Source organism: Lipophrys pholis, assembly GCF_963383615.2.
Source record: "Lipophrys pholis genome assembly, chromosome: 1".
Classification (NCBI taxonomy): domain Eukaryota; kingdom Metazoa; phylum Chordata; class Actinopteri; order Blenniiformes; family Blenniidae; genus Lipophrys; species Lipophrys pholis.
The window spans coordinates 44706607-44725625 of record NC_137635.1 but is presented as its reverse complement, the minus strand read 5'-3'; the positions used below and the strand labels follow the sequence as shown (position 1 = coordinate 44725625).

Genomic DNA, 19019 nt, shown 5'->3' with positions numbered 1-19019 from the left:
TTACTTTACACTGCAGGAATCAAACCTTTTTCCTTTTCTCAACCTGATTTTTGAAATTGTCTACATCTTGAGCAGAAATCAGAATCAGTCAAACTTTTGAATAAACCCATGTACTTGGTTGTCCAAATTAGCCCGGCGCTGTTTCCACTGGGTTTTTACGCATAAATGAACACTGAAGCTTTCATGTTCACGTCTCGTTTACAACACATTAGTATACATTTTACCTTTTTTGGGGGGGGGGGGGGGGGGGGGAGTGTATTACATCACATTTAAATAAAATCCGAGCAAATTTTTCTTTTGATAAAAGCATATATATAAAACAAAGTGATCACAGGCACACCTGTTAAAATTCTTCTTAATGGACACCTTGTTGGTGTCTGTGAGTTCCACAATCCTCACGCTCAGGAAGCTTTAACCACAGTCTACCATTATATTATATGATAAAATCTGGAATTGAAATAGACATTAAACACTGTGAGACCAGGCGGGGAGGAACTACTGGTTTGAAAAACCCTGTAACAAACAAATAAAAAAGTTTTTGGTCTGTATGCTTTAACATTTCCATTTGTATATTTTGAACTGACACATCTCCCTATAAATCCGATTATATGTGCAAAACCCATTTATTTGAGAGTGCAATGTTATTTTTTTTTTTTAAAACTCAGATAAACCTATCCAAATCTAAGATATATAGAATATATCTTTAAAACCACAGGAATTACTAAATGGTACTTAATTAGATGTTAAGTAGAGAAAACAACTCAATAGATTTATTTCAATAAACCAGACTGTGCTCAAATCTACAAAAACGCTTGTGTGCAAGTAAATATTCAAACAATAAATCCATGTGTGTCGTGTTAAAAGTCCTTGAGAACTCTGGTGAGGCGTCTCATTTTCTCCTCCGTGATTCTCTTGTTGATTTCCGTCTCTTCTAGTAGCTGCCGCATCTCTTCCTCCACTTCTATTACCTGTAGAAGAGGCACACACACAACATCCGATTAATAAAACAACCAAAACACACGTCAAGAGTTAAAGACTGAAAACTAAACGTCAAGTAAAAAAAAATCATTGTGACTGAAGGTGTCAATTTTGGAAAAAGTGCCCAAATTGGGTCAGCATTTACATTTAAAAACAAACTTTGCACTTTAAACCCTCAATGTCAGTCCCAATGCATCAACAGTCCAGGTGAGTTGGAAATGCTTTGTTTCCCTCACCAAACACCAAAACCTCCAGGTCTTTTTTCTTACCTTCTGATTGGCTTGTTCTATCTTGATTTGTTTTTCATTAGCCAGACGAAGCAGCTCAGCCAGATGCGTGTCCTGGACCGACTCCAGCTGTCGGCGAAAAGCATCGTCCACACTGTGCAACTTCTCCACCGCGGCTCTGCAGGAGAGACGCAGCCAAAGCGGACGTTAGAGAGGAGAGATTAAAACCCTCATCGCCTTAAAACCCACCTTTCCTCTTTGGCCTTCGACGACATGTGAGCTGTAATGTAGTTTTTACTCTTCTTTTTAATATCTTTTATAATACCCATGTTTTTTTGATTTGTTTTGACTGCTTTGTATTGTTTTATCTATTTTATGTAAACGTACTATCTAAATGTAATGTAAATGTACTTCTTATTTATTCGTTGGTCCACTGTGGTGTCTTTAACTGTGCTTTAGAAATAAAGATGGCTGGTAGTTTAGATCATTTCGCCTTAATAATGACCAAAAAGCAAAGCATTTGAAATGATTTGTACATGGAGTTCTAGAGTTGATGAAAAGTTGATGCTTGGACGTACGACAAAGTAGTAACTTTTGGGGAAAAATTGATGAGATTTATCTGGAAGATCTTGTTAATAGATTGTTTATAGCATATTAATAGATTAAATCGGTGAAAGTTTATGAATTAGATCATTCTTAAAAGTCTTTCTCGTACGAGGAGTATTGAGAAGGATGTGACTCAGCACAGACAATATGACAATATGGGAGGTGAGAAACCCTTCTGACAATAAGGAATTCATCACTTTGTTGCACACGACGTGGTTTCTTCAAGACCGTTTCTCTTCAACTAAAACACCCAGAAAGTTCAATATTTTAAATTATTTGGGTTCTTAACATTTCACCAATGAGGGTTTGTATAGGGTAAAGATCAGCATGGCCAAAATGTGGGACCCATGGGAAGTAAACAGAAAACAAAACCAAACCCGACGGGCATACTTGTGTGCTTCTGTTGCTTTTTCTCTCTCTTCCAGCAGCAGGCGCTCCTTCGAATCAAAGTTCTCCTTCATGCGCATCACCTGGCTCTCCAGCCGAGTCAGCAGGTCTGCCTTGTCCTGCCACTTCTTGCTGGAATCACTGAAACAAGAGAGAGAGGGAGACACCCAATGGTTAAACAAATAAACATTTGACTACTTCACCTTCACCGTTTTTGATGAGACTCACCTGTAAACTCTCCTGAGCTCCTCCAGCTCCGCCTCCTTGTTTCCCAGCTGCTGTTTGAGCTCCTCCTTGCGGAGGTTGAGCTGCTCCAGTCGCTCCCGGAGCTCGGCCTGCTGGCTCGTCTCCTCCTCCTGCTGCTGCTGCAGGCTCCTCCGGGCCCGGGCGGCCTCCTCCCGCTGCCTGCGGATCTGATCGTCGCGCTCCTGCACGCTCTGGACAGCAGAGGGAGAGAGCGCTGCATTAGGAGGAGTTTTGAGTTTAAGGGACGGACAAGAGAAGATACAGTGGCTTCATCTTACTGTTTAGAACACATGGAGCATCCAAACGATTTTGAAATACATAAATATAATCAAACATATTTCAACAGTAGCGGTGCCAATTCAATTCAGGTGACACGATTAAACTTGTGACACGATTCAGATTAAAAACCCATCCAGGTGTAAACGGTTTGAGCCTCACCGTGGTGTTTAGCACTCTCTCTCTGATCAGCTTTGTGCATTTTCTCTGGTTTCCTCCCAGTTCAATTACGTATATGCATGCAAGTTAATTGGTGACTGTAAACCAGGGGTGTCAAACATAAGGTCCGAGGGCTAAAGTCAACCCACAAGAGGCTCCAGTCCAACTAAATCACCAAGCAAATGGTACAAATTTCATAGAATCATTGATTTTTTAACAAATTTCCTAAGAGTTGCGGACAAACGACAAAAAATTTTTTTCGGAACTTGAAGGTTATTTTAAAAGTTATTATGGCACTCCCCCCCTTTATTATATTTTATTTATATATTTTTTTCCTTCTTTCCCTTCATTTGATTTATGCTTTTTTTTAATTTATATATTTATTTTCTCCAGTCTTTTTAAAAATTTCTTTATTTCTTCTTTTTTCCGAAGTGTCTGGCCTGGTAATAGGTAATGGGTGGGGGGGGACATTCAGACGTGACTGCCAATGTTGTATTTCACACAATATGTCTATGATGTTCAAAATGTTCTATAAATAAAGTTGGAATTTTGTTTTATTATGGCACTATTGGACTGCATGTGGCCCCTGAACTGAAATGTGTCTCTAAATTGTCTATAGATGTGTATGTGAGTGTCTGTCTCTCTGTGTTTGTGGACTAGTGACATGTACCCTGGACAATGTGTCCTGTCATTTCAGAATATAAAGAGCGCTCTTTCACCTTCCAAAGAAAGGCTGTGATTGTATTTGAGCCTGGCAGGAGGTTTGGAAAACCTCCAAGTACTTTGAAATGATTTCTTTTTTTTTCTTTTTTTTTTAAAGTCCTTGGAAATCATCCTTGTGTGTCCTCACACGGAGGCCAAACTAAATTAATGCTCATGATTAAAATGCTCAAACTGGGCAGCTTCTGTTCAAGATCAGCACACCTGCCTCCATCGAACTGGTATTGTACCTCTTTGAGTTTGCGGATGGTTTCCGTCTGGTCGTCCATGATTCTGGCTTTGATTTTAAGAGCGTCGCCGTCCCTCTCTGCCTGCTTCTTCTGAGAGTCCAGCTCGGAGCTCAGCACCTCGATCCTCGCCTCCAGACGTCCTCGATCCTGAGCCAACGAGGCTCCTAGGGCAGGGGAATGTAAATGCAGAAAATGAATTAAACCTCTTTTCTGGCTGGAGAAGTGTGTTTCACGCACGCAGCCACTAGATGGCAGGTTGCATTCGATCCAGGCACCACTTCAGAAATCCCAACAATGAGACTCTGCTCCAAAATGAACACTAAAGGTGTCTCCCACACTGTCCCGTTGCTTTACAATGCTGTCTGAAAGCACACTACAGCAGTCCTGCATGCCTCCCACCTTGCTGAGCCAGTTCCTGGCCCCAGATCTTCCTCTCCGCCCTCAAGCCGTCGATCACAGACTCCTGAGCCGTGAGCTGAGACAACAGTCGCGCCTTGTCTTTCTTGAGCAGCTCGAGCTGCAGGCCAAGCCGCCGGTCCTGTCCCACCTCTGCTTCCAGGGAGTGCAGCCGGCTCTGGGAGGAGACAGACAGATGATAGTGATGATCAACCTGTCAGATAAAACTGGAGCTACATCGTTCAGTATTCACGACGCATCAGAGCAGTCAGTCGCCACAGGTCTTTGAGCGGCGGTCTTTTCTACTCTCGTCTCACAGCAAATATAGTGTCTTTCTGTGTTTAGCCTGTTCATGGTGTCCCCTGCCTTCAGCGATGCTTTTTATATAAGAGTAGCACTTATTAAGCTAAAATTTCCTCACAAATTAGTCTTCCGATGCCTCAGTAGAGCAATAAACATCATCAAAGATCAGTTCACATCCTGGTAGAATGATCAAATTAACCTCGGGGCAAAACCATCAAAGCAGCAAGTATATAAAGAAGAGCTCCAAGATTTCAATATAGAATCTACTAACCCAGGTGTGTCAAACATACGGCCCGTGAGCTGTGAGTTGTGAAGCACATGGTGAACTGAAGCATCATATTGTTGAACTTATAGTTCTTTTATTCAAATTTCAGGGTTTTTCATGTGTTGTAAATGGATAGTTCATTAAATATGAACTTGTTAATGACATATTAATACTCTGAGTTTAAGAGTTCTACTTACTTTTCGGTTCTAATGCTCTTATTGACACCCTTGAACTAACTCGCTCGAGAAGAGTTCAGCTTATCAACAGCTGGTTGTTATAACTGGACTGTGAAACAGATGAGGCTCTCCAGCTTTACTCGCCGCATGCTTCGGAAACCTTCACACCTTAAGTTGAGCCACGGCGTCTTTCTTCGCCTTCATGAGCTCCGAGATGCTGCTCTTCTGTTCTTTCACTATGGCCGTGAGCTCCTGCACCAGAGAGCTGGATTTCTTCTCCCTCTGCTGCGACTGGTCCAGGGTCGACTTGACTTCCATCAGTTCTGCCGTCAGCTGCTCACACGCCTCCTTCACCTGCGGAGGAAGAGCGGAGGAGTCGAAGGGAACGTCGATCAGAAACGAGACCTGAACGGAAACGAGAAACTCCGCTCCTAAATTGAGCTGCCCTGGAAAATGCCTCCGATCGGGGTCGACGTCGAGGTCTGAGGGAAGGAGTTTCAGAGGCGAGGATTTACAGAAAGCAATCATTTTAAGGTTTGCCTGCATATCTGGAACTCACTCAGCGCTGGTGGAAAGTTTTGGGTGAACTGAAGGAGAAATTGTACGAGTCGCTGTAATCAAAACTAAGATTACATTTTGTGCTTGGGCTGGAAAGAAAAAAAAAAAGAGCCAAGAATTGATTTGAATCCAATCTTTCTTCTTGCTGCAATCACAGGCTTTTTGTCCGCAGTCAAATGATCCTAATTAACTCTCAGCCAGAATCCAACCAGACCGGAGTTGATTCCAGTTCAATCATTGAAATTTTTTTTTTTTGCAGTCCAGAGGAATCACTTATCAGCCGGACTGCAAATTCAAGATAACATGGCCGTGATTACAGGCCGTCTGTATGGTTTTGTTTTTTTTTTCCTTCTTATGGCTGACCTCGGAGAAGCGAGCGGCCTCGATGGTGAGCGCCATGCGGAATTCGTCCTCCAGGGCGGCGTACTGCCTCCTGCCCTCCTCCAGTTTCTCCTGCAGCTCCGCCTCCCTGCGGCCGTGCCGCTGCTCGGCTGACGACACTTCTTTCGCCACCGCCTCTTGGAAATCTGCCCCACCGGGTTGTAAGCGCGAGTCCAGCTGTTGCCTGAGGCAGAAAAGGATGGGACTCTTTTTAATCAATCATTATTAACGGAAACTAAACGCTATAATGTCACCGATCTAAAACGGGATTAGTCTCAGTTACTGAGAAACATGACAACCGAAATACTTTCGCATCAAATCGTCTCTTTTTCTGCTTTTGATTTGCTTCCATGTTGAGGCTAATTGTTCTGCTGCATATAATACATTTATGTCAAAAACTACACATTTTAACAGTTTACATTAAAAGTGTATCATTTAATTATAAACATAAAGAAAAAAAAAATACTAATCAAACATTTTAAAGTGCTGCGAGGACACTTCCTTGTCTCCAACCTTGCAAAGTAAGCAGGGGGACAATTGAGTGCAAGTAAACAATTAGAAAAACAAAAAGTAGAAGGAACCTCATAAAGAAACTGTATGTGAAATACGCTTTCTTTGTTATATTCTGTAATGATCAGTTCCCTTTTCTCTGAGGATGAACTCGGTGTTCACATTCTGTCTCGAGGTGTTTGGAGCCGCTTCAACTTGCAATTTCAAGCTTTCATTTACCAGTTTTGCGCCACAAAAGACGCATTCAGCTCTAACTTTGTCGACTGCGTCAACGAAGCCATAGTCTACGTTCACTCTCTCAGTACTCCTCTTTTTGTTTTACACAGCTTCACCTTTCTGTTCAGCCCGGCACTCCATCATTATATACTGCAGACAGGATGTTCATGTTAAAAACGCTCTTGTCCTTGTGATATTGCAAAACTCTTAAATTATATTTGTCTTGTCTTTTGTTAAATAATCCCAACTTTTAATCTAACAGTTGGACTTACATCATTTTTAAACTATAATTTCATTATGTGAGACATACATTGACAATAATTCTATTCTATTCTATTCTGTAAATAAATTAAATACTATAATTGTTTGCATGGTGATCAATTAGGAACATTGTATATTTACTTGAAATGTAGAAGTAGATCTGAACGTTTGTATAATGCAGCAGAATAATGCAGCAGATAAGGACCTTGATTCAAAAGGAAAACATTTAGACTTTTTCTTGCCATAGAAGGTAATCTTTATGTATTTACTCCCTAACTGTGAAATCCAATAACTATCCAATAACATGTTTGAAGTTAAACACTTGAAAACTCCAGTAACAATGACGTTGACGATGACGAGGTACCTGTGTTCATGCTCCCTGAATGCCAGCAGTTCGTGCAGCTTCTGCAGTTTGTCTTTGTGCTGGTGCACCGAGGCTCTCTGGATGTCCAGCTCTCTCCTCAGAGCTGCCGCCTTGTTCTCCAGCTCCTGGCGCCGCTTCATCTGAGTGAATATACGGATGTTATATATACATTTATCAACCTCTAACACAAGGACACATCCGTTTTTTTCTAAACTGTTTTAGAAATGAGCTGTAAAGAATGTGTACAGGGCCACCAGTTTGCTAATGCCTGATCTATATGATGAAGTTCTGGGATAAGATGCACCTCTTCGGCCTGCTGGCGAGTCCTGAGCCCCTCCGCCTGGGAGACGCTCTCCTCCAGCCTCCGCAGGGCGGTCTTGTGCTGCTCCTCGTTGCGTCGGGCCTGCTCCAGCTGCTGGGTTAAGGAGCAGCACCTCCCCTCCAGCTCCTCCACACGGGCCTGCAGCCCCGAGCGCCCCGATCGCTCCTTCAGCAGCACTTCTTTCAGCCTGGACAGGACGAGTTAAAACAAACATGATGTATGGCCCACGATTTTCTGTTCTGGCACGTCGAGAAACCGCTGCCAATTCTGTGATGCCCTTGAACGTCCTCTGCACTTTCCCCTCAATATTAAAGATGTGATTGTCTGAGGAAGTGAAAAATTGAGCATGAGAGGCGCAGTCAAAATGTAATCTCAAGGGAGGGGAACGGCCATGTGGTGGAGAGAGCTGCACCACATGGACAGTCTGTTATTCTGAATAGATGAGTCACTCGGCTGTAATCTGCGTCCCGATGAGCGTTACAGCTGCGGCAACATAACAAAAAATGACAGCTCAGATCGATTTGTGCAATGATGCCGACATATGCGGCTCTTCGGGCTTTTAATTATGACAATAATGCAGATTCATGTAAGTGGGATGAGATGCAAACAAAGACCAAAGCCTTATCTGTGCAGCGCAGAGGAGAAAGAAAAAATTATTATAGGTTCTCAAAGCCTGTGGAGTTTAAAGAAAAGCTGTGCAGTGTAATCGGGATGAGTGTGCGGGTTAATGATCCCTGCACGAAAATACTGCAGGTACGATTTTGGGAGTAATGGAGCCAAAATATGTGCCTGATTTCAGTCCAAAGCACAACGACAGTGAGGAATTTTAATGGTGGTACGGGAGCTCATTGTTCAAACACGAGGCAGGCAGGAGGCTCTGGTACAAAAGACCAGAAGTTTAGAAATGAATGGCTAAAACCCACAAAGACGACTTCATTATCTCTTCTTCCTCTCTTTCCGAGAGACAGAATTTAGAGCTACTGGTGATCTTTCTTTGGCTCCTCCTCACCTGTCCGTGGTGTGCAGCGCCAAGCTCTGAAGGTCCTTCTCCTCGTGGATCTTGGTCTGCAGGAGCCTCAGCTCCTCAGTCAGCTTCCTCACGGCCTGTTCTGCCTTCCAGCGCCTCTCTCTCTCCTGGTCACGCTCCTCCACGATTGTCTGAGCAAACACACAACGTAACAATGTGAAATTCTAAAAGCAACTTAATGAGCTGTCAAAACGTTGTCATCATCTGTGTAAGAACAATAATAGTTTTACAAGCATTACTTTTTTTTTAACAAATGTTGGTGTAGTGGTTTGCACTTTCACCTTATAATATATATGTATACATGTATATAAGGCTACAGTATGTTTACCACGTGTATATATACTTATGTATAATTGTGATGATTGCGTAGTGATACAAAGTTTGTACATGTAGTGTGAAATAAGTCAATGGTTGAAAGGTGAAGGAATAAAAAAAACATGTTTTTCCCGGTTGTTTATTTTTTTTTCTATTATTAGTGTGTACCTACATATCAAAAGGAACATTTTCCTTAATTTTTCAATCTTTTTTGTTGTATATTTCTTCAAAAACAAATGAATGAATAGTGAAAATGCATCGTGGGTGAGAGGCTTTGCATGTTCTACCTGCACACGCAAGGCTTTTCTCAGAATACGCTAGTTTCCTCCCACAAAAACATGCACGTGATGTTACTGTGTAAAACTACTCGTATGAATGAGTTTGTCTGTGGTTCTGTGTTTATCCGGCGATGGCTGGCGGCCTGTCCAGTGTGTATCCAGGAAAACAAAATAAAGAGATCGCGTGAGGAACGACGGGGCTGTTTCTACTGCAATCTGGTCGGCAGAACACCCAAGCACACTGGGAAAAAGTTTGATGAAATCATTGATTTAAATTGGTAAACAGTAAGGGCCAGAACACAACACTGTGACCCTGGGATCATTGTTAGTAAACGAGCATTCGCCTTAAAGCCATGCTGGCAAGGTGAGTTTGTATAAACATGCATAATGCAACAGATCGTTTGAGACATTTCCCTGCATTTTTGCATCATTAAAATTTGCTTTATGTTGAGATTAAACTCACTTTTCGGTAGAAATCTTTTGGTTTTGTGAAAATATTGACATTTTCATCACGTATCATCCGTATAAAAAGCAATCATTTGACTAGTGGCTGATTTTTTGAAGCGGAAATGCACAATGGAAGTTGCTCCAAACACACTCCTGTCATTCCTTCTTGTATAGGAACTCATTCTTTTTAAATCCGGCCTCTTGTCCCTGTCGTACCCTGTAGGTTTCCTCCTCCTGGGTCGACCTGGTTTTTATGACGTCTGAGGCCTTATCTGTCCTCACAGGTCCCTTCTTCACCGGCCCGGCGGCCTCCACGTCGCCGGCCTTCCTCCTGGGCCGAGCTGCGTACTTCAAAGTCCTCCGTTTACGCTTCTCCTGATCGCTGCACATAAAAACACACCGCAGGAATTAAAGCAGCTGTAAAAGAAAAAAAAAATAAAAATCACCTTGCTGAATTTTAAGCGTCGGCAGCTGATGAAGTGCGATGAGCGGCTGAGGACCACGGAGGAACGCCCGTTAATCACCGCAGCAATGTGACGGTGGTAATTTCTATCAGAGGAGGAAACTTTATCACCTCTTTCAGGGCTAAAATGATTTCCTCCGTCATTAGGACACCTTGATGGCATTAAGGTGGTGCATGATGAAACACTGCTGCATACTGTTTACTTATTATGGCTGCAACTTTGGCAATAAAAACATTGGTGTCAGCAAACTTTGGCGTTGAGTGTCAGTGTTTCCTCACTTTACTTCAGAAATTCATCGAGGGCCTGCGGCAAGCAGTGGAATGCATATGAGCATGAAGAGCGGGACAAAAAGGACACATCCGACTTCTGCGAAAAAAAATGTGTCCCTGTATGAATTCAATTAACCTGAATGAAGACCTTCCCAATCAGGAGGTTGCAGGTTCGATTCCCCAACTTCACATGCCGAAGTGTCCTTGAGCAGGACACTGAACACCAAACTGCTCCCAACGGTTTGTTATTAATGATGTAAAGCGCTTTGGGACTGCTCAAGTCGATTAAAAGTGCTAAAGAGAAATCCATTTACCATGTTACTTAGATGATAATGACTTTGTGCTTTGAGATTTGTTCCTTCAAATAACAGTGCTCTTTCTCTTGCTCCTAATTTAACTTTGTTTACGGGACGTTTTCAATTGAAAGCACAAAATTTCCATTGAGTTTTGGGGGTCCGCTTACACGACAACGGTGCTCGGAGTCACTGAAAACACAACTTTTAGAAAACGGCTTCCAAGGTGGAACTTTTTGAAAATGCTCTGACTCCATCTCCATGGAAATGGAAGAAAACTAAAACATTTTTTGAAGATGCTCTGACTCCACTGTCGTGTTAACGAGGAAAAATGCAACGTTTTGGAAACGCTGCGCTCTGTCCGCCCTATAGACGGTGGAGATGCTTCAACGGCACATCCTGCAGATCACGCCCCTTGTGAATAGTTCTATTGCACATGCGCAAGTAGATGGACACTAGCAACAATGTTTTCCTCCCGGGCGTCATGACTCCCCTATTCTCCTGGGACTTGGTAGTTTGTGAGTTGAGAGTCGCTGTAATAACAATCCAACTTGATCATCCGTCCATACGACTGTCCGTGTACTCACTCTATAGCGTATTGTTCTCTGTATGTGTGTGTGTGGTTTCATTAGAAAAACACACAACAGCACTAGAGGCCCAACATGAAAACTACATTGGTTTCAGCGTTTGTTTACACAAAGCGTTGCCCTGTAAACATGAAACTTTTCTCGATAGTAAACGCAAACAAACGATGCGTTTTCACTTGAAATGTCTTGTAACTGGATCCTTCTAGCAGCTGTCACTCGGCTCTGTTCCCACCAGCAGCACTTCAGGAGCAGAGCCGTTTGAGGTTTTTAGTCATCTTTCCTTTATTTCTTTTGGTTTGTGCTCCTGGTTTCTTGATCCTCGTGGCCTCCAGGTATGAAATAATAGCAGCGGGCGAATTATCACACTTTTCTTTCACATCTGAAAATATGTCATTCTGAATTTACAGAGCATGAATGCACTGTAAAACAAAACTATTTAATGCATTTTGGTCAATCTTTCGCAACAGAATCACGACGTATGTCGAGATCGCAATAAGGATTTATTTCTAAATGGCAAAATATTGTGCAGCGCTCGTCTTAAGAACTAATAAAGGACTTAAAAAGCAGTTTGTGGGTTTTTTTATACGCTGCTGTTCCTCACTCAAGTTGTACTTTTCTCTGTGTGATTTAAACTGTAATCACAGCAATTTATTCTCTACAAACTAAGTTAAAAGTAGTTGTCAGCATCAAACCGTCTTATTTTAACGAGCTGATATTTCTGCAGGATATGGAGAATGAACTGTGTACACTGACAAAATAAATGAACCTGAAGAAATATTGGCCGTGTCTTTTTGTCTGCCTCAACAAAGAGGATGCCAAACGAATCGATTCACTTTTCATTTAAGGAAACAGTTGGTTTCCAGATAAAGAAAGAAAAAGTCAATAATAGGTTGATAACTATAAGATTAAAAAAAAAAAAAAAAAAAAAAAGCTAATTCAAACTAACTGAAATCTCTTCTGTTCATCACTTTAAATCAATAAAGTTGTAAGATTTAAAGTTAATTAATCACCATCGGTCTTCATCCTTCAACAAAATACACCACTTAATTGAATCAAAAGTCAATAAATAATTTCAACAATCATCTTCAAGCATTCAAATGATGCCCAGACACTCTTCAACAACACTACTGCAAACAAATAACGTAGATTTTTTTTTTACTTTTCCAAATCCAAACAACCACGAATTTTCCTTTGTAATGTGAATTCAGTTCCACTGAGCAGAAGCACCTGTCAGACATCCTGGCCTTGCTCTCCTGTGTGCTGGTGCTCGACGCGATGCAGGCACGAGGTTTTGGAATCCGGGTTCGCCTCCAGATCTCCTTTGCGCTGTCGCACTCGCTCTCTGAGGTGCGGTCTGTGTCCCTCTTGGCTTTCCGTACTGTGAGGCGGGTGGATTTCTTACTTGCAGGAACCTGAATAAAGTAAAGTTCTACCATCAAGCGTGAGCAGAAGAAAATTCAGGGCAGAGGTTGGTGGTCCAACACAGAGCTCATAAATGATTCCGCCAATACTCACACGGGGAATTCAGACTCACTAACTCAACTTTAAGCAAGCGTTTTAATTGTAACAAGGTTTACAGAGAAATCTATCAGAACGTTTTAGCAGCTCCTTCTGCTTTTACCACTGAAAATGACACATTTTTGATTTTTGATGATGCTGGATGCCGTTTGTGAGGCAACATGAGCGGTAGATGGTTCAAGCTTTGTTTAATTTTGAGTCTGCAAGACCCGACATCTGAGCGAAATCACACATATGAGGTGTGATGGGATGCTTTCATTAGAAATGAGGCAAAAATATCAAATACTGGAATTAACGTATGCAGTTCAATGAATGTTATGAAAACAAATGTGATGAAGCACTGTAATAGATGAAGCTCAGAGTGTTCAGGTTGAACTGGAAAGTTCCAATGTGACTGGCTGTACAGCATGAATGCTGTGTGCTGCTGTTTTTCACTAAAACGTCTCATTTTAATTTCCTACTCACACTGACGGGCACAATGGAGCAATTTGGAGTCATTTTAATTTCTCTATTATCATAAAAAGCTGATGAAGTGCGTCTCACCAGTTTTCAGTGTGCGAGCGGTTTTTGAGTGAAGGTGCGCACCTGCTGGATGCGCTGCTGCTCTGGTTTCCTGCTGCGCCGTTCCTGAGCCGGATCGGCTCTTGTGGAAGACGCCGGCTGGACTTCCCCACAGTCTGGGCTCGAGGCCGGATCCGACGCTGCTTGTGAGGCGATCCGCTGACGAAAGTGAGTCAGCAGGTGGTCGATGCGAGGCGTAGTGATACGGCCGTCCCTTCCAACCTGGAACACAAACTTAAAGGTGGACTTTCTTCTTTTTCTAGGCTTTCGATTCACAGCTCTTTGTGGTTTTTGGGAAAAGGAAAGTGGCAGAGAGAAAAACAATAATGTGCAAAACAGAGAGTCACCATGAGATGCAGTGGAAGAGTCAAACAGCTACAGCACATAACCGAATCACATGATTCATAGAATCTGGAGAAATGCATGAGACAACAGGCTTTAAGGTCGGTAACAGGATACTTGTGCTGCATCGGGGTCTATTTGTATACTTGTGATTTTTTTCAGTCTAGTACGTGTAGAACTCTGTGTGTACTGCCACTGACAACAGTGTGAATATCTCCACTGTGCCATCTTATCACTCTGCTTATCTTAGCTTCAAAATTTGGGTCCCTCAAAAAAAAAAAGACTGGGCATCACTCCTCTACTGGATCTCACTGCCCGTGGGCACATTCCACTGTCCGATCCAGAAACACAGATTAAAGCAGCATCATGCAAACAATAAGACATATGTGAACACGATTCTAAAAATGCTGAAGTAAACCAGAAAACTATTCTGTGCGCGGACGAAGCTAAACTTTTAAAGGCTTCAAACGGATTCAACTAGTTCCACTGGAGTCTGAGTCCACTGGTGATGGTTGGAAATGCTGGTGAAAATTTGTCGTTTCCTCTTATGATGAATAATTTTCTACCTTCAAGCTGGCTAAAACAGCATTCCTACAAACTGAAGGTTCCGTTTCTATCGGCAAACAATTACCGCTCCGCTGTGACTGTTGTCCGAGGAGAGCAGGAGGTCCACGTAGTCCTCCAGACCGGGGATGTCACACAGACTGCTCAGGCCTGACGGGTTCCCGAGTCGGTCCACGCCGTCCAGGACAGAGATCTGTGGCAGCGACTGCAGAACCATCTCCCTGTAGCCTGCAGTGACAAAGAAACACCCGCGCATAAGCTGCAGCTACCAGGCAATCCGTGAACACCACTCTTTGGCCATTTAACACTTCTTCTGTTTGTCTTACAAAAGAAAAAAAAGTTTTTAAAGATGCATTATAAGTATATGCTATAGCTGTGTGGCCTTCACGAAGCAGTGATATGTCCCTTTGAATCAAATCATTGCATTTATGTGAATACCCTTTGTGTTTGACTTTGCACGGTAAAAGGAGGGAATAATGAGAAGTGAGTGCAGGAAGAAGTGATTACACAGAAAACCAGCATGAGCGAGAATTAAGGATGGGGTGTGATGAAAAGAGACGGCGCTCGTGAATAAGTCAACAAGTAAAAACTATGAAAGACGACAGCAAATGGCTTAAAGCAGGAGCGTCAAACATAAGGCCCGTAAGCCAATGTCAACCTGCAAACAGGCTCCATTCAGATTAAGGAGGATGGTTGAGTTCATTGGTCCATCGTTAAGAAGAGTGCGTCAGACTTAGAAAATGTATGAATCATGTAGTTTAAAACCATGGAACTGAGGGCCACATTCAGCCCAATTTGACCTGGAATGGGCTGGGCCGGTAAAATATTGCCATGATAACCTTTAATTTGAAACTTTAAAGTTTTTTCTTTGTTGTGGCGCAGAATATATGCAATGAAAATGTCTGTATATTCACAAAAATCAAACAATTACTATGAGAAATGACTAAAACGTCAACATAAAGCCAATTTTAATTTTGCAAACTACAGTGCTTGTTGCAGCTCCTCTTAAGAAAATTGTGACTTCTTTGGAATGTTTACAATTTGGCTGGTAGTTTGGCTGTTCCATTCAAGCCTCTTGCAGCTCCGTTTTGGCCAACTTGGCCTAAAGCTTAACACCCCTGAACATCTTAGTCAGGTGTGGCGGATTGAATTTTCATATCACCACTTTAACATTAATTCATACCTGGGATGGAAAAGCCACAAAACAGAAAGAAATTAAGAACAAAAGGACCCAAATGACTTAAGAAATGTCGAGAAGGATCTGCAGATTAAAAACAAAACAAAAGTACAGCTGCAGAAAACGCTGTCATGGACATGAAATTTGAAGTGATTTTTAACAATCAATTGCTGAGTAAACTTGTAGTGAATGGGCTTTTTTGTTTGTTTTGTTGTTTTTATAATCAATGTGTTGATAAACTGCATTAGATATAAGAACTTCTTTTTCTTAATTGTTCAAGTAAGGGGCAGGCAAATATAAGAAATCACAAATTGAAATACCAATTTTCTTCTTGCTGCTCCTAATGTAGAGCGCATTAAGGTTCAAATTTTGCTTCCACTTTCATTAAAGCAACATAATCAATAATAAATGAATGAATGAATAAAATAGATGTGTACACATCCTCAACGTTTCTATTTATTTTGCTGTAATACCCGACTGCATGTAAGTTGGCCTTCTGTTTTTCAACACACAAAGAACACACAAACTGTACTGAAGGCAATCAGTGAATCGTGACATCGCGTCCTACCTGGTGACCTGCAGACGGGGTTATCTTTCCCGTCCTGGTTTAAAGTGACCTCTCTTAAATTGTTTAATCCCAGCAGGCACTGCAGGAGGTGATCGATATCGTCCAGGTGGTTGCTATAGAGACTGAGGTGCTTCAGCTGGTACTCGGGGCCGTGCAGATACAGCAAGCCTGGCGAGTACAAGTATCAGCCAGTTGTTAGGAGGCGTCCTGTGGGTGTGGAGGCGAGAGCATTCGGGGCACAACTCACCGCTGAGGTCGTTTATCTGATTGTAGGACAAGTTGAATCTGGTTAGGTTCACAAGGCCGTTCAGTCCTGAGGTGGGAGGAGGAGAAACACAGGACCCGGTAATGAAGCGTCATCACTCACCCGGCGCTGAAACGGTGACTAAAGACTCACCTTCGACCGTGCTGATTAAGTTGCAGGATAAATTTAAAGTCCTCAGGGACGCGAGGGAACTCAGACCTTCAATCTTGGAAATGCGATTGGAGGAAAGGTCTAAGTGGTGCAGGTGCCAGGCCGAGGCCAGGCCCTCGATCTTCTCAATGTGATTGCAGTGCAGATTGAGTGAAGACACGGTCGGACTCAGGGGGACGTCGAACAAACTACACAGAGGGCGAGGTCGGATTAACAGCACAACATAAAACATTGCACCACATGTGAAGTAATGTTTTGTTTTGGTCTGGTCGTAGTTCAACACAGAGAAAACACAAACAGCGTTCATTTTAAATGACCAGGAAATGAAAAAGGCTGAAGCCAGTGGGTTATTTATGATTATCCTATAAATTCTATGTTTAACCTGGAACATGTGCAACTTACAAACATAAACCTAAAAAAAACAAAGCCGACAATAACAAGAAAAAAAACGGAAGATCTAAAGAGCATAGCAATAATGATATTTCCTTTCCCTCGTCATCTGTCTGAACGGAAATACTGAATAATTCTGGATTTTACAGCTTTTTTTTAAGTTGACAGCGAGCTGCAACATTTAAATTTCTCACTCAGAGTTTAACTCCACGGACAGAAAACCGTCTACATTGTCCATGTCTTCTCACTTTACTAAAAAAACAACAATAAAAAAAATCCTTTTCACAAATTTTTTCCTTCTCTTTACCTAAAAAAACACTCTTCAATATAAACAGGAAGGCCTTGACTCTAAATATAATATTTCACATGTATAAGTTATCAAGTACTACACTCAGAATAACAAGCATTATTTATTAATCCAAGTGCTTTTTTCTGTAGTTTGATTATTGAATCTAAATTCTTATTATACACATTTCCCTATATCTCAGCACAGTAGGACATAAGAAAGATTATTCAAGGTTTTTCTGCTTAACATAGCTCTTGTTCTATATAGAACTACAACAGACCCTGATCATTTTGCATAATATACTCTCTGTGTAGCTTCTGACAGTTTTCCGTTGACAATCACTCCCATTGCATCATTTCATTCCCCACTCAATTATTGAAAGCTGTGTTGCTTATTTTTCAATTACATAATTCATCAATCAAACAATCATTCCACTATCAAAATTTCAAGAAGCAATCTAAAAGCTATATCAGATTAATAAGCCTAAATCACACCACAGTGATAAAGCTAAATATTGAAACACAGTTGAGATCAGTAACACAGTAAAACCAGTAAACATCTGACGTTTTTCATCCTCTATTGACTATTCATATATTACTGCTGATTACATCTCTTGACATTTAACTAACATTGTTTCTAAAGTGAATCTACAGGCTTCTGGAAGTGTGGAAAGATTACAAACGTCAGGTGAAATAGCCACTGAACATGACACTAATGACATTTCTAAAAGCTGTAGATGCTGGTAGCAACCCAATACAATACAACCCGTGAAGAAATCAAACCATACGTGTCTGTAGATGAATGTGAAATAAAAAGTTGAACACACGAAGGTGGAAAAGACAAAACAGCATCTGAAATAATCCTGTACTTGGAAAGAAATCCTGCACCATGTAAACAAACATAAGCTCCTTCAGTCTCGTTTCAGTGTGGTTATGAGCAAAAGCAACCACCTGTTCACTTTAACAAAGAGGTCGTCTCCGAGACAATTCCTCTTCCTTCTTTCCGGTTATTATCTATTCTAGGTCATTTTACTGTGACGTTAAGTACTGAGAAATGACTATGTTGGGATTGTTGCCGACTAAACAAAACTTAAATTAAGATTTAGTGGAATTTCAAACTACTTTTAATTCACTACATTTGTGGGGACAATATTGTAATATAGCAAACTCTTTCCAAAAGATGAATGTTTGACGTAAATCTGTGACTTTTTATTAAAAGTTGGTGTCAGTGAAAAGCAGATCGTTACCTTATTACATTCTTGTCAATGAGACACAGCTCCTTGTCTCCCATAGCGACGTCTTGAAGCGGTTTGTCGTCTTTTTACAAATGAAGTCTGCTCAAAATGTAGAAGAAACGAACCTCCTGGGTCACATTAATCTGAATGTGTTAAAAAATGAGAGGAAAACATCCAAAAACACTCTCCAGCTGAGTTCAGTTCCCAGAAAACTCATCGGCGACAAATAGTTTGACTGTCCACAAAAAATAGCGGCGTCAGTCGCTGGATTAGACACAAAATGGCCAAAACTCAGTTTTATAAGAGTACAAACAACATACAATATGTTTTTCTCTAAGAGTAAAAACAACATATTGTGAGTAAAAACTACATTTCGTGGGTTTGTTTACTTGTTCAGTTGAACTCGCCGCTTCTGGTCTCTCACTTCCTGTTTACGTGACGTCACTGACGCTAATTTCCGGAAAACTTAGCATAGACCTATATATGTAGATACAAGGACCAAGTTAGGTAGATCTATTCCAGTGGACAAGTAGAACACGGAATCAATCACATAGCCCTTTATATGTAGGTACGTTAATCTATATACATGAATACTAAGTGGACAAGTAGGTCATATGATCAGGCATATAGACCTATATTGTATATGCAAAAACAAAGATCTATACAAGTATACACATAAACCTACATAAGTAGACATAGGCCT

General features: G+C 41.5%; 1 protein-coding gene across 1 annotated transcript; it reads right to left on the bottom strand.

The window, feature by feature from the left end:
- Positions 1–738: 738 nt before the first annotated feature.
- On the bottom strand, positions 739–18751 carry lrrcc1 (leucine rich repeat and coiled-coil centrosomal protein 1). The gene is made up of 19 exons (XM_080484945.1): positions 18329–18751; positions 16389–16594; positions 16239–16304; positions 15992–16159; positions 14314–14474; positions 13365–13562; positions 12489–12673; positions 9865–10030; positions 8591–8739; positions 7564–7768; positions 7260–7399; positions 5891–6092; positions 5138–5323; positions 4229–4403; positions 3830–3993; positions 2427–2635; positions 2202–2339; positions 1248–1383; positions 739–968 (listed from the first exon to the last, which is right to left on the bottom strand). The coding sequence occupies exons 1-19, from the start codon at positions 18370–18372 to the stop codon at positions 858–860; spliced, it is 3009 nt and encodes a 1002-aa protein (XP_080341071.1). The 5' UTR covers positions 18373–18751; the 3' UTR covers positions 739–857.
- Positions 18752–19019: the final 268 nt, after the last annotated feature.